The sequence below is a fragment of the Ambystoma mexicanum genome, chromosome 11, assembly GCF_040938575.1.
Source record: "Ambystoma mexicanum isolate Mex_15411 chromosome 11, UKY_AmexF1_1, whole genome shotgun sequence".
NCBI lineage: Eukaryota > Metazoa > Chordata > Amphibia > Caudata > Ambystomatidae > Ambystoma > Ambystoma mexicanum.
The window spans coordinates 451,368,836-451,395,920 of NC_090934.1; the positions used below are offsets into that span (position 1 = coordinate 451,368,836).

General features: G+C 46.2%; 1 protein-coding gene across 5 annotated transcripts in view; it reads right to left on the reverse strand.

The window, feature by feature from the left end:
• Positions 1-27,085, reverse strand: part of LOC138503504 (embryonic protein UVS.2-like) — a 275,168-nt gene that overhangs the window by 184,761 nt on the left and 63,322 nt on the right. For 2 of the 5 annotated variants that reach the window (XM_069623288.1, XM_069623285.1), the window contains 4 exons: positions 21,302-21,355; positions 7,264-7,317; positions 6,020-6,073; positions 24-164 (listed from right to left, as the gene is read on the reverse strand). In XM_069623288.1, coding sequence (XP_069479389.1) covers positions 24-164; positions 6,020-6,073; positions 7,264-7,317; positions 21,302-21,355 — 303 coding nt within the window. The remainder of the gene's footprint in view (positions 1-23; positions 165-6,019; positions 6,074-7,263; positions 7,318-21,301; positions 21,356-27,085) is intronic. The other 3 variants (XM_069623289.1, XM_069623287.1, XM_069623286.1) reach the window with 2 other exon arrangements.

Consider the following 27,085-nt stretch of genomic DNA (forward strand, 5'->3'; position numbering starts at 1 on the left):
CTTGATAAAAGTATTGCACTTACCAAAATCAGGAGAGAGGACGTAGGGAACCAGAACTTGACCACCACTGGATTTGGGCCACAGGCAGTTGTTATTTGGACAGGCAATGGCATTGCGGGGATTTATGAGAAGAATATCCACATCCATCAGTGGGACCCTGGCACCTAAAGAGATTAAAAAGGGTGATTAGTCTTTTATCTGAAATATTGAGATGATTTTTGGTACAGTTCTTTTAACCACCTTTGCATGAAACACAATGGAAATTAAGCACTGATAAAGCCAACAGTTGTGGCTTTTGCATAGGCATGGGATAGGCATTTGCTTAGTACTGCCATAATGATATGAGATGGCAACAGCTGGAAAATGGTGCGAGTATCTGGACATATGATGGCAGCCCTTGGTAAATGTTTATCTTATACCAAAACACAAGACAACACTGTAGACTTTAGCAATGCATGTTTTAACAGGATTTAACTGGGAGTAGACACATATTATCTATATATAAAGTGGTTGAAGGCACACCAGGTTAAGACATTTGTAATCCAGTAGGCGCTCAGTTATAGCAGCAATTAAGACATATTGGGCCTGATTCTTGGATTATTTGGCCAAAAAATGGGATTCGTGTGCCATTCTGCCTGCAAATCCCTGTTTTACTAATGGGGATTTGCGGGCATAATGGCGCACAAATCCCGTTTTTTTTGGAGCAAATAATCCATGAATCAGGGGCTAACTCTCAGAAGACTTCTTTGAAGTATCACTGGCAGAAATATACAGCACACCTTTTGATTGTATTGCATGATAGAGCTAGAACCTAGGGGAGGAGCAGGTAATGGAGGGTAAATGTAGGGATTAGCATGGCCATGTGCGGTTAGTGTGTGGGTACATAGCCAAACAACACCAACAGGCTACGTGTCCATCCTCAGATCCTACGTCCCTCCTATCTGTACTCCAATACAATCCTTTGACATCAAGGGTGCATCTAAAGTGCGATTCAAGACCCATATCGAAAAAACATAAATAAGGCACCTCTACTATTATGGTGACTAAGTAGTGGAACTCACTATTCATAAGAATCTGGTCCTTGTATGACATGACATTTCAATGAGCCTACGTAACTCAAAGAAGAAATCATGGCACATAGCTCTGAAATGGTGATACTAACAAAAACGTATCAACCAAATGCAATAGGCACCTGCCCCAAATTAAGAAATGCTCATGGGTAGCTCTAGAATCCAAAATGGTGGCAGGCCATATAATAACCTCAAACAATGTGGGCGACACTCTCACATCCCTCCATTCTCTCCATACCCCACTCTTATTTTGTCCACCACATCCAACTGCCTCGACTGACAAATGAGTACCCATCGTTAGCATCACCAAACCACCTTGCACTCCAACCAACCAGTTTTCTTCTAAAACCGACAAAGTCTTACCCGAATCACCTGCCAGAATAAAATGGCAGGATGGTCGGTCAGTGGTTAGGGTGTAACATGAGTGAAGGGCCAGTGTGGTTCTGAGGGAAATGTTCAAAGAAACGACCTCCCTCTCTTATTCGAAATGGGTTCAGCAACAAGGTGCTATGCGATCCAAAGTGCAACAAATCCCAGAGTCTGGTAGCAAGTGCAAAGGTCTGCAGAATGAGTGTGGGGGAGGAAAAAAAGGGACACAGGGATTTCCCCAAAAGTGAGGGGAGATCCATAGCATCGCTGGCTGCAGAGAGACCCTCCAGTATTTTGCCATGAAGCAACGTGGAGCATTCCATTAGACTGCCAGCGGAACTCCATCAGCATTGAGGGACACTGGAGTCGCTCCACCGTAGTTCTCATCTAAGAACCATCTCCTTATCCACTCCCTCCGGTCAGTGAGTCCCAGGGAGCAAGAACACAATAGTGAGATGAGATATAACGCAGAGGAGATTGAAGGTTAATCAAAGTCACGAATTCCAAACCTTTCAAGTTTAACCCAACCACCATGGAAGCACACAACGGGCAGGTAGGGAAGCTACACAAGGGGGCAGTTTGATCTCTTTCCCAACAACCATTTTTTTTTTTACAACAGTTTGTGCCTTTTAACCACCCCCCACCCCACAATGGGTGTGCATTTTTTTAAACTTGCGTCAATTTAGGAAATGTGCAGACCACTTTATTCACAAAGGTGACATGTGCATTTCTTGGGGGCTGTATGACAGTGCAAAACTGTCCAGCTCCAGGCATACATTAGAGTCGGAAGCACATTACAAACACTAACGTATAACAGGGTCCCAGCACACCACATTCCACAGTGGCAAGCCCTTAAAAAGCCTGCAATTGTGAAATGTAGTTAAACAAATAAAATCATCTCAATCCTTGTTTTTGGGATGTTAATGCAAGTGTGACAGCAGCATGTCAAACCACTGCTGTCTCACAAAAACCAGCCACAACCATGAGAGAGTCACAAATGTCCCTGTCATGTGTTGCACTCTTGTCCGTGTTCCCAGCAGGCACATGGGACTGTGTTTGTTTTCTGCACATTTCAATGTGAATCCCATTTATGAATTTAAATTGTGCATTGAAATGCCCTGAAAAATGCTCACTTATTGGGGCAATTGCACAAAGGAGGTGAACATGGCATTTGAATGTGTGGCACATCTTTTGTTGGCGCGTGTGATAAGATGCACTAGAGATTCTCTTGCAGCAAGTGCTCTCTCTATTTGCACCGAAAATAGTTTGGAGAATCCGACCCTCTGTCGAATGGGACTGGGGAGTTGCTTTAAAAAATGAAAAAATGCTTGGAGTTCTGTGTGGTGCTTAACATTCCGTTCTGGAGTTTCAACAGAATTATTTAGGTGCTAATAAACATTTATTTTAAATATTGCTTGCGGTAGTACAATTAAGGGAAATAGTGTTTTCCATCCTTTTTCTAAGTTCTTGTTGCATAAAGGGACAGGGAAGGTCTTTCAAGAAATGTAAAAACCATACATGTCTTAAGCCTATGCACTGCACAGTAATTTTTCGAATGCTGATAAGCATTTATTGCATATTCTGCTCATACAAGTAGCAACAGTGTTTTTTGCTATTTCTATGAGAACGACCAAACAGTCAAATACCTGTTATCAGCGCTTCTGAGGTTATTTTGTGGCTTGTGCATGAAAGAAGGACCTCGTGGGCACTAGGCATTTTCGGGCTGTGCTATTACGAGGCGCTTATGCGTCACCTACAATCTGACACTAATGCACTGGGGTGATGGTAAGATGGAGATGGCATATTAGGAGGGATACAGCTGGTTGGTGTTTGGTTATTTACCCACCCATTGACTGCCCATGGTCATGCAAATCGCTATGGTCATTTCGACCCACTATGAGCCCCCCACTGCCCAAAACACATCCCCCTGCGATCTCTTTGAGCTTGCTCTTTCAAGCAGTAACAGCAAACGTTAGCCTTCCAGCATTATTTCTAAGCAGTCTGTTGAGAGTTAATTGCTTAATTGCAGCTGTAGATGGCTTCTGGTGCACTAGAAATGCCTTTATTCCAAGTGCGCGTTTAGTCACTTGATTTATTTCTCTTCCATGCACTGAAGTCCTGTTAAAAACAAGCAGCCACAAAGCCAACAGGTTTGGCGTGATCCATTAGGCATTTGCACGATACTGCCATGATATACCCACGTAATCACTCCATTTTTCAGCTGGTACGATCTAATGGCTAGGTAGTGCCCTCATCCTGGTGCCTGGCAAATGCATGTTTCATACCTTTGCCAAAAGCCCAAACTGTTGACTTTGCCAATGCTTGTTTCATTTTCTTTATGAACTGTCACAGTCCCGTTAAATATAGAAAACATAACAATGTGCAACGGGGCATGGAATGTCCTTGAATAAATGTTTTACATTGCCTCAATCACTGTCTAGAACTTCTTCCTGTGCAGAAGCATCCTAATTACTTAAAATAGCATTAAAATAGCAGTTTGGCAGGAAGTCACGAATCTTCAATTAGCGATATTGTGTCATCGTCCTGTAATCAATCATCCACTGATGCCATTTAAAAGTCCTGTAATATGGGCGGGTATTATTAAAAGTGCAGGTGATGGCATCATTTAGGCATTTGAGGCAACACCTGTCGTATTATAACAGCACCTGCACAGGAGGGCACATACAGTGTTGGTGATTATACCAGCAATATGATGGATTATTGGGGCATTTGAGGGTGCACTTGGTATATTGAGTCCAACTTGTTTCTATCTGTGAGGTCGATCCGTTCGGTTCGGTCCGGCATACCCATCCAGACTTCCGGTGCTGGGAGTGATGGAGAGTGCAACGCATGTCTTTGTGATCATTCTAGAGAAGTGTGTCTTTCCGTGACATATGTGAGAGTGTGTTTCTTTGTGTCTGATCAATTCTGAGGGAAATACTGCACCTTATTTGTAAATATGCATGAGGATACGACTGGCCAAAGTGTATATTTATTGATCTCCCAAAGCCGCATCCACACCCATTCTCATGTAGTTACCCAAACAACCATGCCACAGCCTCCACTGGCACAATGTGTGATCTTATGCATGTGGCACGTGAGACTCTACTAGTTTTAGAATATCCTTAGATGCGCCGAAATGCACCTGGATTGACCTAGCATTTTTACAGGTGTCTTTGCACATAGCCGGACCATATCCCCCTTCTGCTAAGGTTTCTCCCCTTACATCTCTCCCTCTTCCCTCACCCACTACCAGTTGAAAATATTGCTCACACGCAGTTTTAATTTGGAATGTTTACACCAGTTCAGCCCTGCCGCAAAGACGAATCTGCGCCCCCCCCCACCCGTATTACAGGACTTTTAAATGGCATCAGTGGATGATTGATTACAGGACGATGACACAATATCGCTAATTGAAGATTCGTGACTTCCTGCCAAACTCTATTTTAATGTGTCAGACAAGCAGAGGGGGCCGAAGATGCACGAGGGTCCACTTCAACGTGGTGTTTGGAATCCTCTCGTCTATGGCTAGAAAAACCTGCCTGTCCTGCATAAATTAACAACAAAAATGCACTGATCTGGTGCAGCTGAAGGTTTCCACATGTAAAGGGGCTGCGGAAAATGGTCAATATTTTTTTAAGCATCGGCAGGCTTAGTCCGGAGCACATATCTGATCAAAGCGTAATATACTACAAGAAATGGGGAGACTGCATTCAGTGTAACCTAGGTACATGAGTTCAGTTTGGGGAAGCAGCCGTGTGGGCCGTGCATCGAAGTGGCATAACGTGATCCACACCTAGCACTTCATTAATCTCTAAAATGATTCACATCCCCACAGCAAAAAGCAGAAGGAGAGTAAATCATTTCCTTGCTAACAACATTTTTGGAGAGGTCGGTCTTTGACCAGCAAATGCACGCTTAAAATGACACAGCCCTTACTTTGTGAGACTGACAGGAATATGTGCCCACCAAAGCCCCCCCCGCCCCCTTTATGGTTTCTTTCTGTGGTAAAAGTCCAGCTAAAGTGGCAGTGGTGTAGGTTGTTAATAGCTGCAGATTATCACGGGCAGGCGTGTGGGTCTCTGCACAGCAAAATAAAGGAAGTCAGCGAAGGGGGTTGTGGGTGGAGCCAAAACCCCAAATTGCTACTTAAAAGTTACTGAGCTTTCTTTTTCAGAGTCACAAAGCCCCCCTGCCCCAAGTAGCACGAGTCTATTTTAACTGAAAAAATTAAGGACCCTAATACTGGGCCTGCAAATTGCTTTTGTGGGTGCCAGGTCTCCTTGCAACATGGAGGTCTCAGTTCATAGTATCCCAGCCATGAGCACATCAGCCGGTAATGTCGTCATATGCCCTGTGCTCCATGATTGGGGCAGAGGCTTCACTCACAGGAGGCGCAGGTATGACGACATGTACACCTGGTTCTGAATCACTCTCCTTAGTACCTTTTGCAGGGATCATGATGAGCCTACTGCACAAGTCACACTCGCTGGATGAAATGTAATACACAGTCCTAGTATCCCACTCCTTCCCACATGTGTTTCTGGTTTGTATTGGGGTCTTAACCACAACTTCCTCACCTCTATTTGCTGCTATAATCCTAGCGAGGACGTCCTCAGTTTCATGTCCAGCTCCTGAAAGAGAAAACAAAGGGTTACATTCCTGACACATTTACGTTGCAGAGATGGGCTTAGCCCCCTTGAAGAAAGCAGCCAGGCTTGGCACTTACAAGTATGGGAATACGCAGGGCTTTGTGTGGGCCGGGGCTAATCAGGGGTGAGCCCTGACATTCTTAAAAAACTGCCCTTGAGCTGGGTTTCCTTCACTCTGCCATGCATATTACCCAGCATGATGTTCTCTGAATAAGTCCCCCACACACTGTGCAACTGAGTGTATGGTAGGGAGGCCACACTGGGAAAGAAGTGTGTTCAGGGTACCCGCCTGGCTGCTAAAGCAGAAAATCTGGCACCTGACTGTCAAGTACAACTCTCTCCAAATGTGTATCCATGATCCGTAGTTTGCTGTCCCTTTACTGGTAGAGTGTTATAATAATTTAAATAAGCAGAAAGGCCTGTGTTTGTTATGTGCTCAGAAAGGGTGAAGGCTTGAATCACTGTCACTGATTTGTCATATATAAATATATCTGTGCTCCTTATGTTCCCAAAATGTTCTTGGATTTTATGCAAAGGACCAAGTAGTTTACGTTGGCGATACTTATTCTTCTCCCCTTTCTCACAGGTGCCCCTTGGATATTTCAGGGCCGGCTGAAGATGTCTGGGATAGGTTAGCACCTTGAGGCCAGCATAACCGCCACGTTTAAGTAACACAACTTTAATTTGAGAAGACAGGTTCCTCCCTGGGGAATATGTGCACATTATTAGGCCTTATTTGCAGGGGGTTAATAGTTAATGGGGGCACTCGCACAGTGCTCCTGTAATGGGAGCATGGGCGGCGCTCATGGGAGGGGCAGGAGGGGACATGGGCACCTGTCTTTACGCCACATTCATTAGTGCCTTTAATGGGCAGCAGTGTATTGGCCTATAGGGAACGCTAGATATTTCCCGGGAGGCCTCTGCACTCTGTGCCTCTTGTGTAGTAACCTGTTTTACTTCCAAATGTTCCAACAGGAAAGGGGTTGGGCTTGCTGAAAATGTGTAATATGGGGTCACTTTGAAAGTTATTTCCAGGGCCTCTTTTTTGATATGTGGCTACTCAAAAGTCACGCTCACTGGAAAAATGAAAGGTAATAAGCAGCTCCAGTATTCACCCCAAATGCCACATTCCTCTCTAGCAGGTACTGGGGTCTGCAGCACACCCTCCTCACCTGTGTCCACTGCTACAGTTGCAGTGAGGAAGTCCTCGGTTTCATTCCCAGCTCCTGAAAGAGAAAACAAATGGTTACATTCAGGGCTGGCCTTAGAAGTCCCAGAGCCACGGGCAGCAAAACAAAAACGTGGCACCCCTACCTTCCCCCACCTGCCCTGAGAGCGGAGCACATTTAATTTCAATAGGGCGCCTCCCGTTCCTGTCCCACTGTGCCAGCTAGGGGTAGCCCGTGAAATATTCCGCCGACCTGGTGTGGCCGGGGTTAATGGCAGGACGCCTGGGAAGTCGCCCTCCGGCCCAGCCATAAGATTACCTTCCTGGGAAATGTACTCTGGAGAGTTCAGTTCAGTGCGCCTTGAAGACAACAGCCAAGAATTGCAATTACAAGTATGGGAACGTGTAATCACAACTCCATACCACGACCACACACAAGGCCCATTAATCCAGATCCTGCCTGGTCTCCAGCTCTACCATCAGTGCTTTAAGTCTTCAGAAAGTGGGGCTGAGCCGGTGCCCTGCCGGGGCCCCCCCAGTCCCACACAACATTGGCGGGACACATTATTCTGCCACAGGAGATGCACCTGCCTGTGGGATGTTTTTATCCACGCATCCAAGCCCTACCTCAAAACTGTGCAGTACTGACATGGAAAACATCATGATGGCCAGAGCTTCCCAGACAATGCACAGGGAAATGCATGAAGAATAGGCTGCCACTCATTTTTGCCGATGTTATGGGCACAGAAGGACACTGCCTAAAACCACCATTGGACTACCCACACAGTAGTCTGAAACCATTGGGAATGGCAATGCTGATTGCCAAAAGCAAACCCATAACTGTTGGGAATTCATTTTCTTAAATCCCAAAAAGGGGTGCAGTACCAGTACTCACCACTATCAGAAAGCCGGCGTTTTAAAACCACCAGATTTTGTGTAAAACTGAATAAATGAACCCAAGGCAAGCCAAAGAAAGACTTACTGAGAGGTGGATCCAATGTAAAGTTATATTCTGAAGTGACTTGAAGGTTTATAACAAGACTGGCTGAGCTGTGGATTTCAGCAGTTTAAGTAAATTTGGACTGAAAGACACTAAAAATCTAAGTGTTTAAATTGACTGAGTGACCTACTTTTGAGTGTCACATAGGTTTCAATTGTTTAAATGTCATAGTTTTAAACTTAGAATCAGCATTCTAGCTGCATATGTAAAAATGTTTCGTTTTATTTGAATGCAGAAAACTGGGGAACAGAAATGACATGTAGCTAAAAAATGGCTTAAAGAGATTCCAATTTTGCCTGGCAACTACCCCCCATCAGGAGTGAAACTTGAGTTACAGCTGTGTTCCCAGGCCTATCTGCCTTTTGCTGGCCACACTAAGGATATGCCATCTCTCTGATAATTGAATTAAAGGGAGCCCCCACAGAATACAGGAGCTCTGAACAAAGCCCTGTCCTGACTCAGGCAAATGTTTTATTGGCGGGAGTCGTAAATGGAGCTTCCTCCTGGAAGGACAGGGGAGGGGCACTGCCTGTGAGAGCAAGCTCGCTTGGCAGAACTGGAAAAACCAGAAATTCAACCTTGTGCTGGGGGGAAACCACATCCCTTTGGGGCCGGAACATAACTCTAAAAAGATGAATAACTCATAGTACGGACTTGTGAAAATTATTTAAATGACACCATAATTCTTGTGATTTTTCTGCCCACATTTTAAGACGTGTTAGGACCCGGTGGTATGTTCAGGGGGGTTTTAGCGGAAAAGAGGATATTACTCAAAATGTGTGCATGTGAAAAATCTGACACTTCATCAACTAATGTCCATACTCCTTGCGCACATGTGTGTAAATTTGGGGTAATGTCCGATATTGCAAAATCAGTTAAAAAGTGCAAATATTGCCATTTCTGAATGCAAGCCCCCAGGAAGAGCAGATTTGGACAGGGTATACCTCCTGTGATATGTGAAGGGTGCATGTAATTTTAAACAAATGTGTACCTGTGCAAATATGTTTTTTGAGCAAATATAGATTGTGTGTAAAGTTGACAGGGGTGGGTTCTCTGTATCATAAACAGACCTCATCATGATGACACTTCATTTCATTCCCCCAATCAAGTGGAAGCGGATGAAGTGGCCAATGACAAGTGGAGAGGGGTAGGGGCTAGTGATGCTGCACACACACCCATTTTAAAAACAGATAAAAGCAGACAGACAGGACAGATAGGGACCTTCAAATCCATTTGCAGCTGGAAGCTCTGCCGGGAAAATCCATACTTTACCTCCATCAACCTTCAGAGAGCCAACATAGAGACTTCAAATCTATCAATATCCAGAACCAGAGAGAGAGCAGACCCAGACCAGACCGCTGTTAGCAGAACCAGAGAGAGCTGACCCAGATCACTGTGAAGTGCAGAGACCAGAGTCCAGTCTAAAACCTGACCAGATCCGTGGCGAGGCCCATTTAATTCAAGAATATAGTGTGAGTACCTAGCAAACTGTGCAGAACCAATCTCTTAGTTAAAGTAATATAATTCAATCTATTTAATCTAAGTAGAACTGCCTCCTAACTGTCACCTGTCATTTGTAAAGCTGTCACCTGTCATTTTCTAGTTGCAAGCTGCACTTGTCTTTTTGAACTTTAAAATTTCAAATCTGAAAAACGACCTTTATTTAATCGCTCATATCTCTGTGACCGTTTGTGCTAGAGACTTGCAGTAACTTTCATCTGGAAGCTGAGATCCTAGGCTGTCCTAGGACCCCAAAACGATAGTGCTAGTCCCTATAGTTTTGCCGCAATCGCGAAAAACGCACTCACGAATTTGCCACGATTTGCAAATTTCTCAACGTGTGAAAACAGCAGTTTTCTTGCATTCATTTGCCAAACATTCGTTTAACCTGCTAGTTACTCCTAGATCCTTGCTAAAGTGAGCCTGAACTCATCCCAAGTATATTTCACTCACCTAGAACCTCTAGAGGGAATTAAAGGCAATTTAGCATATTTTTCACTTCAACACACATAAAAGCATTTTGGGCCTGTGTTTAAAACTCCGATCTGTAGTCTAAGCTTGCTGGGGTGAACTGAATCACATTTGATTGCATTTCTGAGAACTGTGTGCCTTCCTTCCATATCCTTACATTGCAAAAAAGGGGGGGTGAATTGTCCAAGAAAGTGATTACATTGTCTTTTGCTGAAATCCTATCAAGTTATTTTCCGTACTGCATTTCATTCCACATTGCATCCATTTGAGACCATAAAAGTATTGTTGCTACCTTATCCATTTCATGTCAACTCCTTAGTGATTATAAAGAGGTGTGCTAGTGCCAGATTCTCCGTTGTTAATCTTTATCATATCAGATTAAGTGTGATATCCAATTATTAATTTATTATAAAGCGTGATATATATATATATATATATATATATATATATATATATATATATATATATTGTTTAAATTATCAAATAAACCTTTTAACTTGCAAAACAGAACTACTTCTTGGCTCAGTGGGGTCAGGGGGATTCCAAGAGAGGGGTGTTATATAGGGGTAGTCATCCAGAACGCATGAACTGGACATAAAGATATATCAATAAGGGTTTCCATTCAGTATCCCAGACTAGGCATTGATTTAGCTGTAGTGTTGAATTGAATCCTCTTACAAATTGGGGGCTCGTGCCGGACGTTTGGATTAGATCTATCACTTGTGCAGACTAATACAGCGTGCCATCTGACCAGATACACATATCCGGTCAGATCACCACGCTGTGTTACGCTGTAAAGCACTCCTCAAAGGAACGCTCTAAGAAAAAGGTCTGTTTTGCAAAAATAAAATACTAATTTAGTCAGGACAGAGACCAATCTCTAGAATGACGACCTTAGTAGACATGAAAATAGCCAGAGAGCACTTCTTACATAAGTTATTTGTGAGAGGTGAGTGGACTCACCAGGACCGCATGGTCTGGTTGCAGGCCATCACGCAACAGGTCACTGAAACAGGGTCAGATATATGGGGAGATCAGGGTCCCCTACATGTGGCCCTGAGTGAACTATACATGGCTCCTAAAGCTAAGGATGAACAAGACAAGATGGTTAGGATAGCGGCATACCTGTACCTATATATGGGAGACATGCAGGATAAATGTACTGAAAGCCAAGATCTGGCGAATAAGCGACAGATGGCGTTAGAGAAGGTCTAATCTGACCTGGTCTCTTCTGAGCAGAGGCTGCAGGGGAGCCAGGAGTCAGAAAATGAGAGTAGACAGCACATCATTAAAATAAAGAGGGATATGGACATCCTGCAACAGGAAAAGGCTGACCAGGATACCAGATTTCAGGCCTTGCAGAAGGAATACCAAGAAGGTTTGGACTCCCTACTGCAGAGCCAGAAAAAGCTGGAGCAACAGTTAGACTTCAATAGGGCATGTGCTGAGCAGGTAGTCACCCTGCAAAGCCACCTAGATAGGGAGAAGGCAGAGAGCAATAAACTGATTTTGAAAGACCTGGATACCCAGGCAGAGTTTGACCAGGAGCGCCAGAAAGCTGGTGCCTTCCAAAGGCAAAGGGACGACCTGGCGGCACAGATGCAGGCTCTTAGTCACTGCCACTTAAAAAGGAAATTGGAAGAAAATCACCTGGCCCACCAGGGACTGGGTGACCTCCAAAAAGAACACCAGGACTTGCTAGAGCACACCAGGAGGGTGGAGGATGCTCTGGCAAGACAGGAGCAGGCCAATAGGGACACAGCTCAGGAGGTAACCCTCCTGCAGCAAAGACTGGCCCAGTGCTCCAGGACCAATCAGGAAACGCAGAGAGAGAATGAGGCTCTCTGCCAGCACAATGATAGGCTCCAACAACAGGTAGCGATGCAGGAGAGACTGATAGAGTCTAGTAAGGCCTTAACTGAGGAACTGAAGGCGCAGGCTCTTGCATTGCAACACGGAGCAGGGGCGGATAGAGACCAAGTTCGCTGGGAAAGGGAAACTCCTGAGCATAACCTCAGGAGCCCTAGCACCAGAGGCCTTTATCTCTCTCAGTCCCTGGACTCTACCACCCCCATGTCCCCTGGCGCACATGAGCACCGGGCCACAGGGATGGCAGATTACTATTCAGCCAGAAGCATGGGGCTCATAGGCCAGTACCACCCAGGAATGGAGGGGCGGGCATCCGGGTATGGGCACCCAAGCACAGTGCAATTTGATGGGGAACCCCAGGAGAGTAGGCCCATTAAAGGCATCCTGAAAACCTCTGCCCAGTTAGGTCAGTGGGGGGGGTACCCATCAAATCCTGGCAGCAAGGAGGGATCTGAAGACTCCTCTGAGCGGTGCAGGACACAGGAGACCAGGTCCCCACATTCTGCCAGCCATTCCCAGGCTCGCAGAATCCGGGAAAACCTGGAAGATCAGACAGGAACCTCGGGGAGCAGTGCCTCTGAGTCAGAGGATGAATGGACCAGGGTTACCCGGACCAAAAAGGCCAATAAGGCAAAAAGGGCCTTGCTTAAGGACCCATTGAAGCAGATTAAGGCAATCAGGAGTGTCATCACGCCTTATCATAAGAACGCCAAGTACTCTGTTTGGGAACACTTGGAGCTCTATGAGCAAATGATGGAGACTTTCCATTTGAAGGACAGCAGTAGCTGCATCCAGTACGCCAAATGGACATTCTCCCCAGAATACTTCAGTTTCTTTGCGGGGCTGGAGGACCAAAATCATTTAAGATGGTCCACCTATAAGGCGGCCATCTTGAAACATTTCTCTGTGCACCGAAATCCTCAAGAGGCTCGCAAGGCAGCCTACAATTTGCAGTGTGGGGAGGATCAGGCCCCACAAGAGTTTGTGCAAGAACTGAAACGTGCCTTTGCGCAGACCACCAGAAGGGTGCGCACAGACAGCAGAGAAATTATTAATACGTTTTTCCATGCCTTGCCCAAATATATAATGACCCAGCTCGTGAGAGATTTTCATGAGAAAAGATCTTTAGAATGGGTCATTGAACAAGCCACCCGCATCTACGAGGTGCAGAAACCGGTGGAAAACAAAAACCAGCCCAAAAAACCCAAAACTAACAGCACCCCTGCTGCTGCCAAGGTGGCAGAGGTAAAGGTCACCCCGTTTTAGAGTTGGAGATGGGGGGGCCTAAAAACCTACCTGCACCTAATAATGCTAGGCCCAGAAGGTCCTCGGGCCAGTCACAGACAGGGAGCCAGGGAGGCAGCCCCACAAATGGGGTCCCTCGCTCTCCTGATTATGTAAGCCCCCGTTACAAGGGAAACAGACCCATCCTGGGTTATGTGTGGACTCCTCCAGCCCAAGGGGGGGGATCCAGCCAAGCACCTAACCCAGGGAACTTCCCTCCTAACTTCCCACAGGAGGGCAGAAATTCTCCAAATCCTGGGCAGAACTTTTTCCCCAGGTATCCACCCAATTTCCAGCCCCAAAATCCTCCACCCTTCTTTCCCCAATTCCCTGAGCCCAGACAACCGAATCCGGGAGAGGGGAGGCCAAGGGTGGAGGGGTATCCAAATCTTCCCAACCAGGGGTACTACCATAGAAGGGATAGCTACCCTTCCCGGGATCAGCCCAGGGGAGAAAACAGGGCCCCGTATCAGCCTGAGCGGGTCTCCCAGTTAGAGCGCCAGGTTCAAAACATGGCGCGGGATCTGGGTCACATACTGAGGGCTCAGCAGAACCCTCAGATCGGCATGCCGGCGCAGAACGCACCCAACTCTGGACCTGGTGCTCCAGAACAATGACGGGGGCAGCACCCCGATAGCTCACCGGTTCCCAGGGAGGAGGCACAAAGGGAAGGGGGGTGTAAAGCCTTGGAGGAAGCTTCCTTCCTCACTTGTAAACAGCCCCTGGAAACCCAGGAACCGGAAACAAAATCTCTTGCCCCTGAAAGTCTGCCTCCTAAGGAGCAGAGGGGGGGTAGGAGAAACAAAAGACCCAAACAGACTCAGTTTGAGGAGGAGGTACAGATCTTCCAATTTGAGGGAGAGGGATCCTCAGAGGATCCTGGGAAAAGGATCTTCTCCTTCAGAGAGGGGGGAACTCCTCCCAAAGAAAAATGGGTCCCTAGGGATGCAAATCCAGACTGGGGAGATGTGGAGACTGAGCTACCGCCGCCCACCATCTCATCCCAGAACCAACAGCAAGAAAATCCCCTGGTTCAAACCCATCCTGGTGACTGCCTCCAAAAAGGGGGGGCGGCCCGGAACCGGAGCCAGGGGAACCCACAATGGCTCTGATCTCCAGTTGCCAAATTTTTCTTTCAGATTCCCAAGGCTCTCCACAGAAGTCTGCCCAAATTTCTTCTCTTGAAATGTCCAAAACCAGAAAGTTAGCCCGCCAGTTGTCCAAAAATGTGCATTATCTGTGCCTCCTTGAGGAGAAGAAGGAAAGATATTATGCCCCGGTACAAGTACAGGGGCAGGGTACAATTTTGGCACTGGTGGACACTGGATCTCAAGCTACCCTTCTGTCCAGAAGGGCCTTTGATGAACTGAATGCAGGAAGGGGAGGGAATTACCAAATTCCTCTCACCTCACTTCCTGGACAACTCCAGAACTTTGACGGGAAGGAAATTCCCGTCGAGGGGACGGCAGACTTGGACATTAAGATCGGGCGACACAAGTTGAAACACCCGGTCATAGTAGTGACTCCAGAGAGCACCCCTTGTTTACTGGGGAATGACCTCCTGAGAAGGTTGTCACCCCTAATAGATTGTGTAAACAAGGTCCTCTGGACCCAGACTAGCCGACCAATAAAATTAAAAGAGAGTGTCAACCATGTTAGTTTAAACGGCACCTTCCACATGGTTGAACAAAAACCTGACCAAGTAGAATTTCACTTCCAGAATAGCCAAATTCCAGACGTGACAGTAATAGCAGTAGGACAACAGACTGGTGATGGAGGGTCCTCTCTATTTCTGAAAATCAACCTTCTTTCCAGTCTAAAGTGGTACTCCACGCTGGAAGGAAACACTCTGAGACTCTATACTAATCCACAAGCAGAAACTCCCACTCCTATAGTCCAGAAAGATGTGAAATCAGCTCAGAGCCTGGCTGATATTCAGCAAATTGGAGAGCAGTTGTTCATCCCTGTTCAGTTAAATGATGGGAAGGACTCTGTTCTCGCTCAAGTGTGCGTGAACAATGGTAAGAGCTTCATCAGCGAAGCCATGTTTCGCCAACTCCCAAAAGATCCAGCCATTCCCACATTCAAACTGATAGACAAATGGGAAATGGACCTGGAAGCACCCAATTCCAAACATCTCCTGCCAAGCAGGTGTATGCTCAAAATCTCCATTGGCAACAAGAGCATAGTCCATAATTGTTGGGTCGTGCGAGACATCACTGCCGCCTTTTACTTAGGCAGTGACATTCTCAATCGCTTTGCCATTAGTTTGGACCTAATAAACTTCAAAGCTTGGTCCCGATTAGTGGATAATCCCATGGGCTTTGATGTTCCAGAAAAAGCATTTAGGTCAGCTCAATTGCTACTTATGCAGTTGAAATCCAGATCAAAGAGGAAGTCACCATCCCAGAAAGGACCCGACAATTCTCCCTGGAAGTGAAAGTTAAAAGAGGACAATATTTGAAAAACCCTGATGCTTACATACATCTAAACGCTTTTCTCCAACAGCAAGGGTTGGGGGTAAACCCAACTCCATTAGTCAACATAGAACATGACACCATTCCAATGGAGGTGGATAACAGCGACTTAAAGAGTATTATTCTAGCCGCAGGCACCATTATTGGAATGGCGGTTGATGACCGACATTTTTCCATAGATTTAGGTAATGAACTGTTAGGGCCAATCCCCAAGGACTGCTTTGACAGTGACAGTGATGACAATCCAACACCAGACAGGATTTTTACCCGCCATGGGGGGAACTTCCTGGTGTACACTTCTTGCCCTTATGGTAAGGAAGATGTGACTTGTGACTTCAGGAGGGATGAGGTGATTTTCCAGGTCCATGAGGGCTGCCTTTCCCACCTGAAGCCTCCAGTCCAAATCAGCACTCTGAACAGGGACTTCTCCACCCAGCTGGAGGAGGTCGCAGAAATAGCCAAACCAGAAGTCTTTCCAGGCTTCAGGCAGATGGTGGAAGAGAGAGTCAACCTAGCTGATGCCTGTGTGACTCTGGAACAAAAGCAAAAGTTGAAACAAGTTTTCTTGGATTTCCAAGATCTCTTTGCGGTAGACTCATATGACTGCGGTCGCACTGACATCCACACAACAACAATCCCCACGGACCCTGGCATGACTCCAGTGTTTGTGAAGCAATATCGCTTGCCCCTCGCATCCATGGAGTCCCTTACTGAAATAATTAAGAACCTTGAGTCCCGGGGAATAATCCGTCCAGTCCACAGCACCTTCAATAATCCGGTGCTGGGAATATTGAAGCCAAACGGCCAGTGGAGACTCTGCGCCGACCTCAGGGAGCTCAACAAACGGGTCCATACTTCCCGATGGCCTCTTCCCTACATTGACCAAGGGCTGGCCCAGATTCAGGGGTCACAGGTATTCACTGCAATAGACCTGACCAATGGATACTGGACCGTGCCGGTCAGTAGGGAGGACCAATACAAGCTGGCTTTTACCTTTGGGGGACAGCAGTATACATGGACCCGGACTCCCTTCGGATACCTCAACTCCGGCAATGAATTTAACATTTTCCTACATAAGGCCATGCCCGACCTGGGTGCGAGGGGTAACCTGACTTATGTAGATGATGTCCTCATCAAAAGTTCATCTGTGGAGGAACACATAGCGGAGATCCGTTATGTTCTGACCCAGTTGAGGGCCGCCGGAGCAAAACTTTCCTTTCAGAAAGCACAGTGGTGTAGAACCCGTGTTAATTTCTTGGGGCATGAGATTACTCCTCAGGGTCTCTGTCCCCAGGAAAAGAAAGTGGAAGCACTTCAGAAACTGAAAGACCCCACAACTCTGCGGGAACTAAGGTGCCTCCTTGGACTGACTAATTACAGCAGAAAATTCATTGAGGGCTACGCAGAGATCACCAGACCCCTGATTCATCTCCTGAAGGGGGGGGTCAAGTGGGAATGGGGTCCAGAACAAGCCGAGGCAGTAAGACAACTCAAAAGAAGCCTCTCACAAGCGCCTTGCCTAGCTTACCCTGTCAGAAACAAGGAGTTCTTCCTGGAGACGGGGTTCTCTAATACGTGCTTGACGGCAGTATTATACCAAAAGCATGACAAGGTCAATAAAGTAATCTCCTATGCGAGCAAAACTTTATCCTCTGTGGAGGAAAAATTCAATGATTGTGAGAAGGCACTCCTGGCAACGGTGTGGGCATTGAAGAATTACCGCCCGTTTATCCAGGGGGAACACATCATAGTGGAGACTCCACACCAGCCTCTGCAATATCTCCAAAGTGACAGAATCCGGACCGGAAATGTGAGTAATTCCCGAATTACTTCCTGGATTCTGTCAATGCAAGGCTTTCCTGTGGAGGTCAGATATGGCCAAAACAAGAAGAGTCCCCTCGCGCAAGGTCTGGCTGACTTGCATGATTGTGCCAGAGAAAACTGTCTCGAGGACGAAAGTCTAAAAATCAAGGACAACACGGAGGCATACCTTAATTCCCCACACAAAGTCTTTGAAGAAGACAAGTGTGAGGGAATGCCCACTGTGTATGTGGATGGATGCTCTTACCATGTTGACAACAACGGGGAGAAAGAACTGGTGGCCGGCGTAGGGAATGCATGGTTGAATGAGTCCCCAGAACCCTCCGCTGGATACAAAATTGGTCCCCGAAGTAGTCAGGTGGCAGAATTGATGGCTGTGCATCAGGCCATCCTCACTGCTGTCCAGCATCAACTCCACAAACTGGTCATAATCACAGATTCGGATTATGTACGGAACGGGTTCGTGGAGCACCTGGTTAATTGGAAAACCAGAGGCATGTTATGTTCTAACAACAAACCCTTGAAACATGGGAAGTTGATCCAAAACATTGATGATCTGGTCACCTCGAATGAGATGACCATCTATTGGAAAAAGATCAAGGGTCATTCCAAAGTAGAGGGACCAGACAAAACTGGAAATGACTTAGCTGATCAGCTGGCCAAAACCGGGGCCATCCAAGGGGATCTAATTGAGATTGAGTCCCTATTGGGGGAAATCCAGGTCACTGCTATCACTAGGTCCCAGACAAATGCTCACAACGACCTTTCAATTGCCCAATGGAGTAAGGAGACCCCTGATGCTGATTTGATTACCGCTCAGAAGGGGGATCCAATAATTGGTAAATTTTACCAACACCTTGAGGACCCTGAGAACTTTCCCCTGACGGGTACCGATTACATTGGGAAAGAGGACCTAAGAGTGTTGATGAAATGTCCAGAAATGTTCCGGATCCAAGACGGTTTGTTGGTAAGGAAATCCAAAGCTGGCCACGATCAATGGGTGGTTCCTACCTCATTCCGAATCCTGATGTTAAGTCACGCCCATGATGCGGCCACCGCCGGTCATAGGGGGTTTCACACAACATTGGAAATCTTAAGAGAGGTTGCATACTGGCCACACATGGGGCAGGACCTCGACCAATACTTGAAGGGGTGTCTTGTGTGTGCGCAATTTCAGCCATCATCCCTCACGCACCGTGCGCCTCTCCAAAAGAGGGGGATGACCCTGCCATGGTCAGATTTACAAATCGACTTTGTAGGCCCCGTGATTCGCTCGGCTAGGGGGAATAAGTACATGTTGACTGTGACATGCTTGTTTACCAAGTGGGTGGAATGTCTCCCAGCCCCAAATTGCAAGGCAGAAACTGCAGCTGCCCTGATGATTAACCACATCTTTTCCCGTTTCGGTCTACCTCAAAGGATTGAGTCAGACAGAGGTAGCCACTTCACCAGTGAAGTAATGACAAAGATGTGGGAGATACTGGGGGTCAAAAGGAAGTTGCATATTGCTTACAGGCCAGCTTCTTCTGGGGCAGTAGAGAGATATAACCGAACCATTGTGAGCATACTAAAAAAGTTTGTGGCAGATTCTGGGCCAAGTTGGGATATCCGATTACCTCTGGTCCTAATGGCCATCAGATCTACCCCTTCATCTGCAACCAAAATGTCACCATTTGAGTTGATGACTGGGCGCAAGATGGTGCTTCCGCAGCATTTGCTCTATAGGACCCAAGAGCAGACACTGATAAATGCCTCCACTACTCATGAGTATGTGGAGAATTTAAGGAAACACCTCCAACATGCTTTTGCTTATGCTCAGCGGAATCTAGAAAGATCGGCTGATAGCATGAAGACCCACTATGACCTGAAGACTTCCAGGAAGGAATATCAGGTGGGGGACCGGGTCTATCTATACAACTTCCAAAGAAACCAGGCAAAACAGCGAAAATTTTTGCCTACATGGAAGGGACCCTTTGAGATTATAGACAAAATCTCCCCTGTGGCCTACAAAATCCACATCCCCAAAGGTCCTTTGGCAGCGGGGGAAGACAAGTGGGTCCACATAAACCAGTTGAAATGTTGCCATCCCAGGCACACTCTGCAACGACTAGAGGAATCCTCTGGAATCCTAGCGGGTACTGTCTCAGACTAATTCAGTTCCAACCATAAAACATACCACATCTAGTCTCTAAAATATTGTGATTTGCATGAAACTGTCTCTTAGTTATACTGTTTTTTTTTTCAAAATAAGAATGTAATGTTTCGTTATGATGAAATGCATATGCTGCCCCACTATCTCAACAGTGGTGGAAAAATGTCTATGAATAGGTATTGCCGCTCTTCCTTTGTCGTCCTAGGAGAAAGAAAACCGGGAGACGGGCCAAGGAGGATGATCCGGAGACCGGGAGCAGAGACGCAACGGGCCCGGGGTACCGCCCAATCTTCCCATCAGGACCGGCGAGGAGAACCGATCGATCCGACCGGATGCAGAAAAAGATGCTGAACTGTCCCATCTATTGGAAGAAGATGAGGAAACATCCCAGGTCTTGCGAGTCCCATTAGTGAAATAGAATGGCCATCGCAAGAGGGGGGCTTGTGGGATGTTTTTATCCACGCATCCAAGCCCTACCTCAAAACTGTGCAGTACTGACATGGAAAACATCATGATGGCCAGAGCTTCCCAGAAAATGCACAGGGAAATGCATGAAGTTTAGGCTGCCACTCATTTTTGCCGATGTTATGGGCACAGAAGGACACTGCCTAAAACCACCATTGGACAACCCCCCAGTAGTCTGAAACCAATGGGAATGGCAATGCTGATTGCCAAAAGCAAACCCATAACTGTTGGGAATTCATTTTCTTAAATCCCAAAAAGGGGTGCAGTACCAGTACTCACCACTATCAGAAAGCCGGCGTTTTAAAACCACCAGATTTTGTGTAAAACTGAATAAATGAACCCAAGGCAAGCCAAATAAAGACTTACTGAGAGGTGGATCCAATGTAAAGTTATATTCTGAAGTGACTTGAAGGTTTATAACAAGACTGGCTGAGCTGTGGATTTCAGCAGTTTAAGTAAATTTGGACTGAAAGACACTAAAAATCTAAGTGTTTAAATTGACTGAGTGACCTACTTTTGAGTGTCACATAGGTTTCAATTGTTTAAATGTCATAGTTTTAAACTTAGAATCAGCATTCTAGCTGCATATGTAAAAATGTTTAGTTTTATTTGAATGCAGAAAACTGGGCGGCGCTCATGGGAGGGGCAGGAGGGGACATGGGCACCTGTCTTTACGTCACATTCATTAGTGCCTTTAATGGGCAGCAGTGTATTGGCCTATAGGGAACGCTAGATATTTCCCGGGAGGCCTCTGCACTCTGGGCCTCTTGTGTAGTAACCTGTTTTACTTCCAAATGTTCCAACAGGAAAGGGATTGGGCTTGCTGAAAATGTGTAATATGGGGTCACTTTGAAAGTTATTTCCAGGGCCTCTTTTTTGATATGTGGCTACTCAAAAGTCACGCTCACTGGAAAAATGAAAGGTAATAAGCAGCCCCAGTATTCACCCCAATTGCCACATTCCTCTCTAGCAGGTACTGGGGTCTGCAGCACACCCTCCTCACCTGTGTCCACTGCTACAGTTGCAGTGAGGAAGTCCTCGGTTTCATTCCCAGCTCCTGAAAGAGAAAACAAATGGTTACATTCAGGGCTGGCCTTAGAAGTCCCAGAGCCACGGGCAGCAAAACAAAAACGTTGCACCCCTACCTTCCCCCACCTGCCCTGAGAGCGGAGCACATTTAATTTCAATAGGGCGCCTCCCGTTCCTGTCCCACTGTGCCAGCTAGGGGTAGCCCGTGAAATATTCTGCCGACCTGGTGTGGCCGGGGTTAATGGCAGGACGCCTGGGAAGTCGCCCTCCGGCCCTGCCATAAGATTACCTTCCTGGGAAATGTACTCTGGAGAGTTCAGTTCAGTGCGCCTTGAAGACAACAGCCAAGAATTGCAATTACAAGTATGGGAACGAGTAATCACAACTCCATACCACGACCACACACAAGGCCCATTAATCCAGATCCTGCCTGGTCTCCAGCTCTACCATCAGTGCTTTAAGTCTTCAGAAAGTGGGGCTGAGCCGGTGCCCTGCCGGGGCCCCCCCAGTCCCACACAACATTGGCGGGACACATTATTCCGCCACAGGAGATGCACCTGCCTGTGGGATGTTTTTATCCACGCATCCAAGCCCTACCTCAAAACTGTGCAGTACTGACATGGAAAACATCATGATGGCCAGAGCTTCCCAGAAAATGCACAGGGAAATGCATGAAGAATAGGCTGCCACTCATTTTTGCCGATGTTATGGGCACAGAAGGACACTGCCTAAAACCACCATTGGACTACCCACACAGTAGTCTGAAACCATTGGGAATGGCAATGCTGATTGCCAAAAGCAAACCCATAACTGTTGGGAATTCATTTTCTTAAATCCCAAAAAGGGGTGCAGTACCAGTACTCACCACTATCAGAAAGCCGGCGTTTTAAAACCACCAGATTTTGTGTAAAACTGAATAAATGAACCCAAGGCAAGCCAAAGAAAGACTTACTGAGAGGTGGATCCAATGTAAAGTTATATTCTGAAGTGACTTGAAGGTTTATAACAAGACTGGCTGAGCTGTGGATTTCAGCAGTTTAAGTAAATTTGGACTGAAAGACACTAAAAATCTAAGTGTTTAAATTGACTGAGTGACCTACTTTTGAGTGTCACATAGGTTTCAATTGTTTAAATGTCATAGTTTTAAACTTAGAATCAGCATTCTAGCTGCATATGTAAAAATGTTTAGTTTTATTTGAATGCAGAAAACTGGGGAACAGAAATGACATGTAGCTAAAAACTGGCTTAAAGAGATTCCAATTTTGCCTGGCAACTACCCCCCATCAGGAGTGAAACTTGAGTCACAGCTGTGTTCCCAGGCCTATCTGCCTTTTGCTGGCCACACTAAGGATATGCCATCTCTCTGATAATTGAATTAAGGGGAGCCCCCACAGAATACAGGAGCTCTGAACAAAGCCCTGTCCTGACTCAGGCAAATGTTTTATTGGCGGGAGTCGTAAATGGAGCTTCCTCCTGGAAGGACAGGGGAGGGGCACTGCCTGTGAGAGCAAGCTCGCTTGGCAGAACTGGAAAAACCAGAAATTCAACCTTGTGCTGGGGGGAAACCACATCCCTTTGGGGCCGGAACATAACTCTAAAAAGATGAATAACTCATAGTACGGACTTGTGAAAATTATTTAAATGACACCATAATTCTTGTGATTTTTCTGCCCACATTTTAAGACGTGTTAGGACCCGGTGGTATGTTCAGGGGGGTTTTAGCGGAAAAGAGGATGTTACTCAAAATGTGTGCATGTGAAAAATCTGACACTTCATCAACTAATGTCCATACTCCTTGCGCACATGTGTGTAAATTTGGGGTAATGTCCGATATTGCAAAATCAGTTAAAAAGTGCAAATATTGCCATTTCTGAATGCAAGCCCCCAGGAAGAGCAGATTTGGACAGGGTATACCTCCTGTGATATGTGAAGGGTGCATGTAATTTTAAACAAATGTGTACCTGTGCAAATATGTTTTTTGAGCAAATATAGATTGTGTGTAAAGTTGACAGGGGTGGGTTCTCTGTATCATAAACAGACCTCATCATGATGACACTTCATTTCATTCCCCCAATCAAGTGGAAGCGGATGAAGTGGCCAATGACAAGTGGAGAGAGGTAGGGGCTAGTGATGCTGCACACACACCCATTTTAAAAACAGATAAAAGCAGACAGACAGGACAGATAGGGACCTTCAAATCCATTTGCAGCTGGAAGCTCTGCCGGGAAAATCCATACTTTACCTCCATCAACCTTCAGAGAGCCAACATAGAGACTTCAAATCTATCAATATCCAGAACCAGAGAGAGAGCAGACCCAGACCAGAACGCTGTTAGCAGAACCAGAGAGAGCTGACCCAGATCACTGTGAAGTGCAGAGACCAGAGTCCAGTCTAAAACCTGACCAGATCCGTGGCGAGGCCCATTTAATTCAAGAATATAGTGTGAGTACCTAGCAAACTGTGCAGAACCAATCTCTTAGTTAAAGTAATATAATTCAATCTATTTAATCTAAGTAGAACTGCCTCCTAACTGTCACCTGTCATTTGTAAAGCTGTCACCTGTCATTTTCTAGTTGCAAGCTGCACTTGTCTTTTTGAACTTTAAAATTTCAAATCTGAAAAACGACCTTTATTTAATCGCTCATATCTCTGTGACCGTTTGTGCTAGAGACTTGCAGTAACTTTCATCTGGAAGCTGAGATCCTAGGCTGTCCTAGGACCCCAAAACGATAGTGCTAGTCCCTATAGTTTTGCCGCAATCGCGAAAAACGCACTCACGAATTTGCCACGATTTGCAAATTTCTCAACGTGTGAAAACAGCAGTTTTCTTGCATTCATTTGCCAAACATTCGTTTAACCTGCTAGTTACTCCTAGATCCTTGCTAAAGTGAGCCTGAACTCATCCCAAGTATATTTCACTCACCTAGAACCTCTAGAGGGAATTAAAGGCAATTTAGCATATTTTTCACTTCATTGCCAGCACACATAAAAGCATTTTGGGCCTGTGTTTAAAACTCCGATCTGTAGTCTAAGCTTGCTGGGGTGAACTGAATCACATTTGATTGCATTTCTGAGAACTGTGTGCCTTCCTTCCATATCCTTACATTGCAAAAAAGGGGGGGTGAATTGTCCAAGAAAGTGATTACATTGTCTTTTGCTGAAATCCTATCAAGTTATTTTCCGTACTGCATTTCATTCCACATTGCATCCATTTGAGACCATAAAAGTATTGTTGCTACCTTATCCATTTCATGTCAACTCCTTAGTGATTATAAAGAGGTGTGCTAGTGCCAGATTCTCTGTTGTTAATCTTTATCATATCAGATTAAGTGTGATATCCAATTATTAATTTATTATAAAGCGTGATATACATATATATATATATATATATATATATATATATATATATATATATATTGTTTAAATTATCAAATAAACCTTTTAACTTGCAAAACAGAACTACTTCTTGGCTCAGTGGGGTCAGGGGGATTCCAAGAGAGGGGTGTTATATAGGGGTAGTCATCCAGAACGCATGAACTGGACATAAAGATATATCAATAAGGGTTTCCATTCAGTATCCCAGACTAGGCATTGATTTAGCTGTAGTGTTGAATTGAATCCTCTTACAAATTGGGGGCTCGTGCCGGACGTTTGGATTAGATCTATCACTTGTGCAGACTAATACAGCGTGCCAGCTGACCAGATACACATATCCGGTCAGATCACCACGCTGTGTTACGCTGTAAAGCACTCCTCAAAGGAACGCTCTAAGAAAAAGGTCTGTTTTGCAAAAATAAAATACTAATTTAGTCAGGACAGAGACCAATCTCTAGAATGACGACCTTAGTAGACATGAAAATAGCCAGAGAGCACTTCTTACATAAGTTATTTGTGAGAGGTGAGTGGACTCACCAGGACCGCATGGTCTGGTTGCAGGCCATCACGCAACAGGTCACTGAAACAGGGTCAGATACATGGGGAGATCAGGGTCCCCTACATGTGGCCCTGAGTGAACTATACATGGCTCCTAAAGCTAAGGATGAACAAGACAAGATGGTTAGGATAGCGGCATACCTGTACCTATATATGGGAGACATGCAGGATAAATGTACTGAAAGCCAAGATCTGGCGAATAAGCGACAGATGGCGTTAGAGAAGGTCTAATCTGACCTGGTCTCTTCTGAGCAGAGGCTGCAGGGGAGCCAGGAGTCAGAAAATGAGAGTAGACAGCACATCATTAAAATAAAGAGGGATATGGACATCCTGCAACAGGAAAAGGCTGACCAGGATACCAGATTTCAGGCCTTGCAGAAGGAATACCAAGAAGGTTTGGACTCCCTACTGCAGAGCCAGAAAAAGCTGGAGCAACAGTTAGACTTCAATAGGGCATGTGCTGAGCAGGTAGTCACCCTGCAAAGCCACCTAGATAGGGAGAAGGCAGAGAGCAATAAACTGATTTTGAAAGACCTGGATACCCAGGCAGAGTTTGACCAGGAGCGCCAGAAAGCTGGTGCCTTCCAAAGGCAAAGGGACGACCTGGCGGCACAGATGCAGGCTCTTAGTCACTGCCACTTAAAAAGGAAATTGGAAGAAAATCACCTGGCCCACCAGGGACTGGGTGACCTCCAAAAAGAACACCAGGACTTGCTAGAGCACACCAGGAGGGTGGAGGATGCTCTGGCAAGACAGGAGCAGGCCAATAGGGACACAGCTCAGGAGGTAACCCTCCTGCAGCAAAGACTGGCCCAGTGCTCCAGGACCAATCAGGAAACGCAGAGAGAGAATGAGGCTCTCTGCCAGCACAATGATAGGCTCCAACAACAGGTAGCGATGCAGGAGAGACTGATAGAGTCTAGTAAGGCCTTAACTGAGGAACTGAAGGCGCAGGCTCTTGCATTGCAACACGGAGCAGGGGCGGATAGAGACCAAGTTCGCTGGGAAAGGGAAACTCCTGAGCATAACCTCAGGAGCCCTAGCACCAGAGGCCTTTATCTCTCTCAGTCCCTGGACTCTACCACCCCCATGTCCCCTGGCGCACATGAGCACCGGGCCACAGGGATGGCAGATTACTATTCAGCCAGAAGCATGGGGCTCATAGGCCAGTACCACCCAGGAATGGAGGGGCGGGCATCCGGGTATGGGCACCCAAGCACAGTGCAATTTGATGGGGAACCCCAGGAGAGTAGGCCCATTAAAGGCATCCTGAAAACCTCTGCCCAGTTAGGTCAGTGGGGGGGGTACCCATCAAATCCTGGCAGCAAGGAGGGATCTGAAGACTCCTCTGAGCGGTGCAGGACACAGGAGACCAGGTCCCCACATTCTGCCAGCCATTCCCAGGCTCGCAGAATCCGGGAAAACCTGGAAGATCAGACAGGAACCTCGGGGAGCAGTGCCTCTGAGTCAGAGGATGAATGGACCAGGGTTACCCGGACCAAAAAGGCCAATAAGGCAAAAAGGGCCTTGCTTAAGGACCCATTGAAGCAGATTAAGGCAATCAGGAGTGTCATCACGCCTTATCATAAGAACGCCAAGTACTCTGTTTGGGAACACTTGGAGCTCTATGAGCAAATGATGGAGACTTTCCATTTGAAGGACAGCAGTAGCTGCATCCAGTACGCCAAATGGACATTCTCCCCAGAATACTTCAGTTTCTTTGCGGGGCTGGAGGACCAAAATCATTTAAGATGGTCCACCTATAAGGCGGCCATCTTGAAACATTTCTCTGTGCACCAAAATCCTCAAGAGGCTCGCAAGGCAG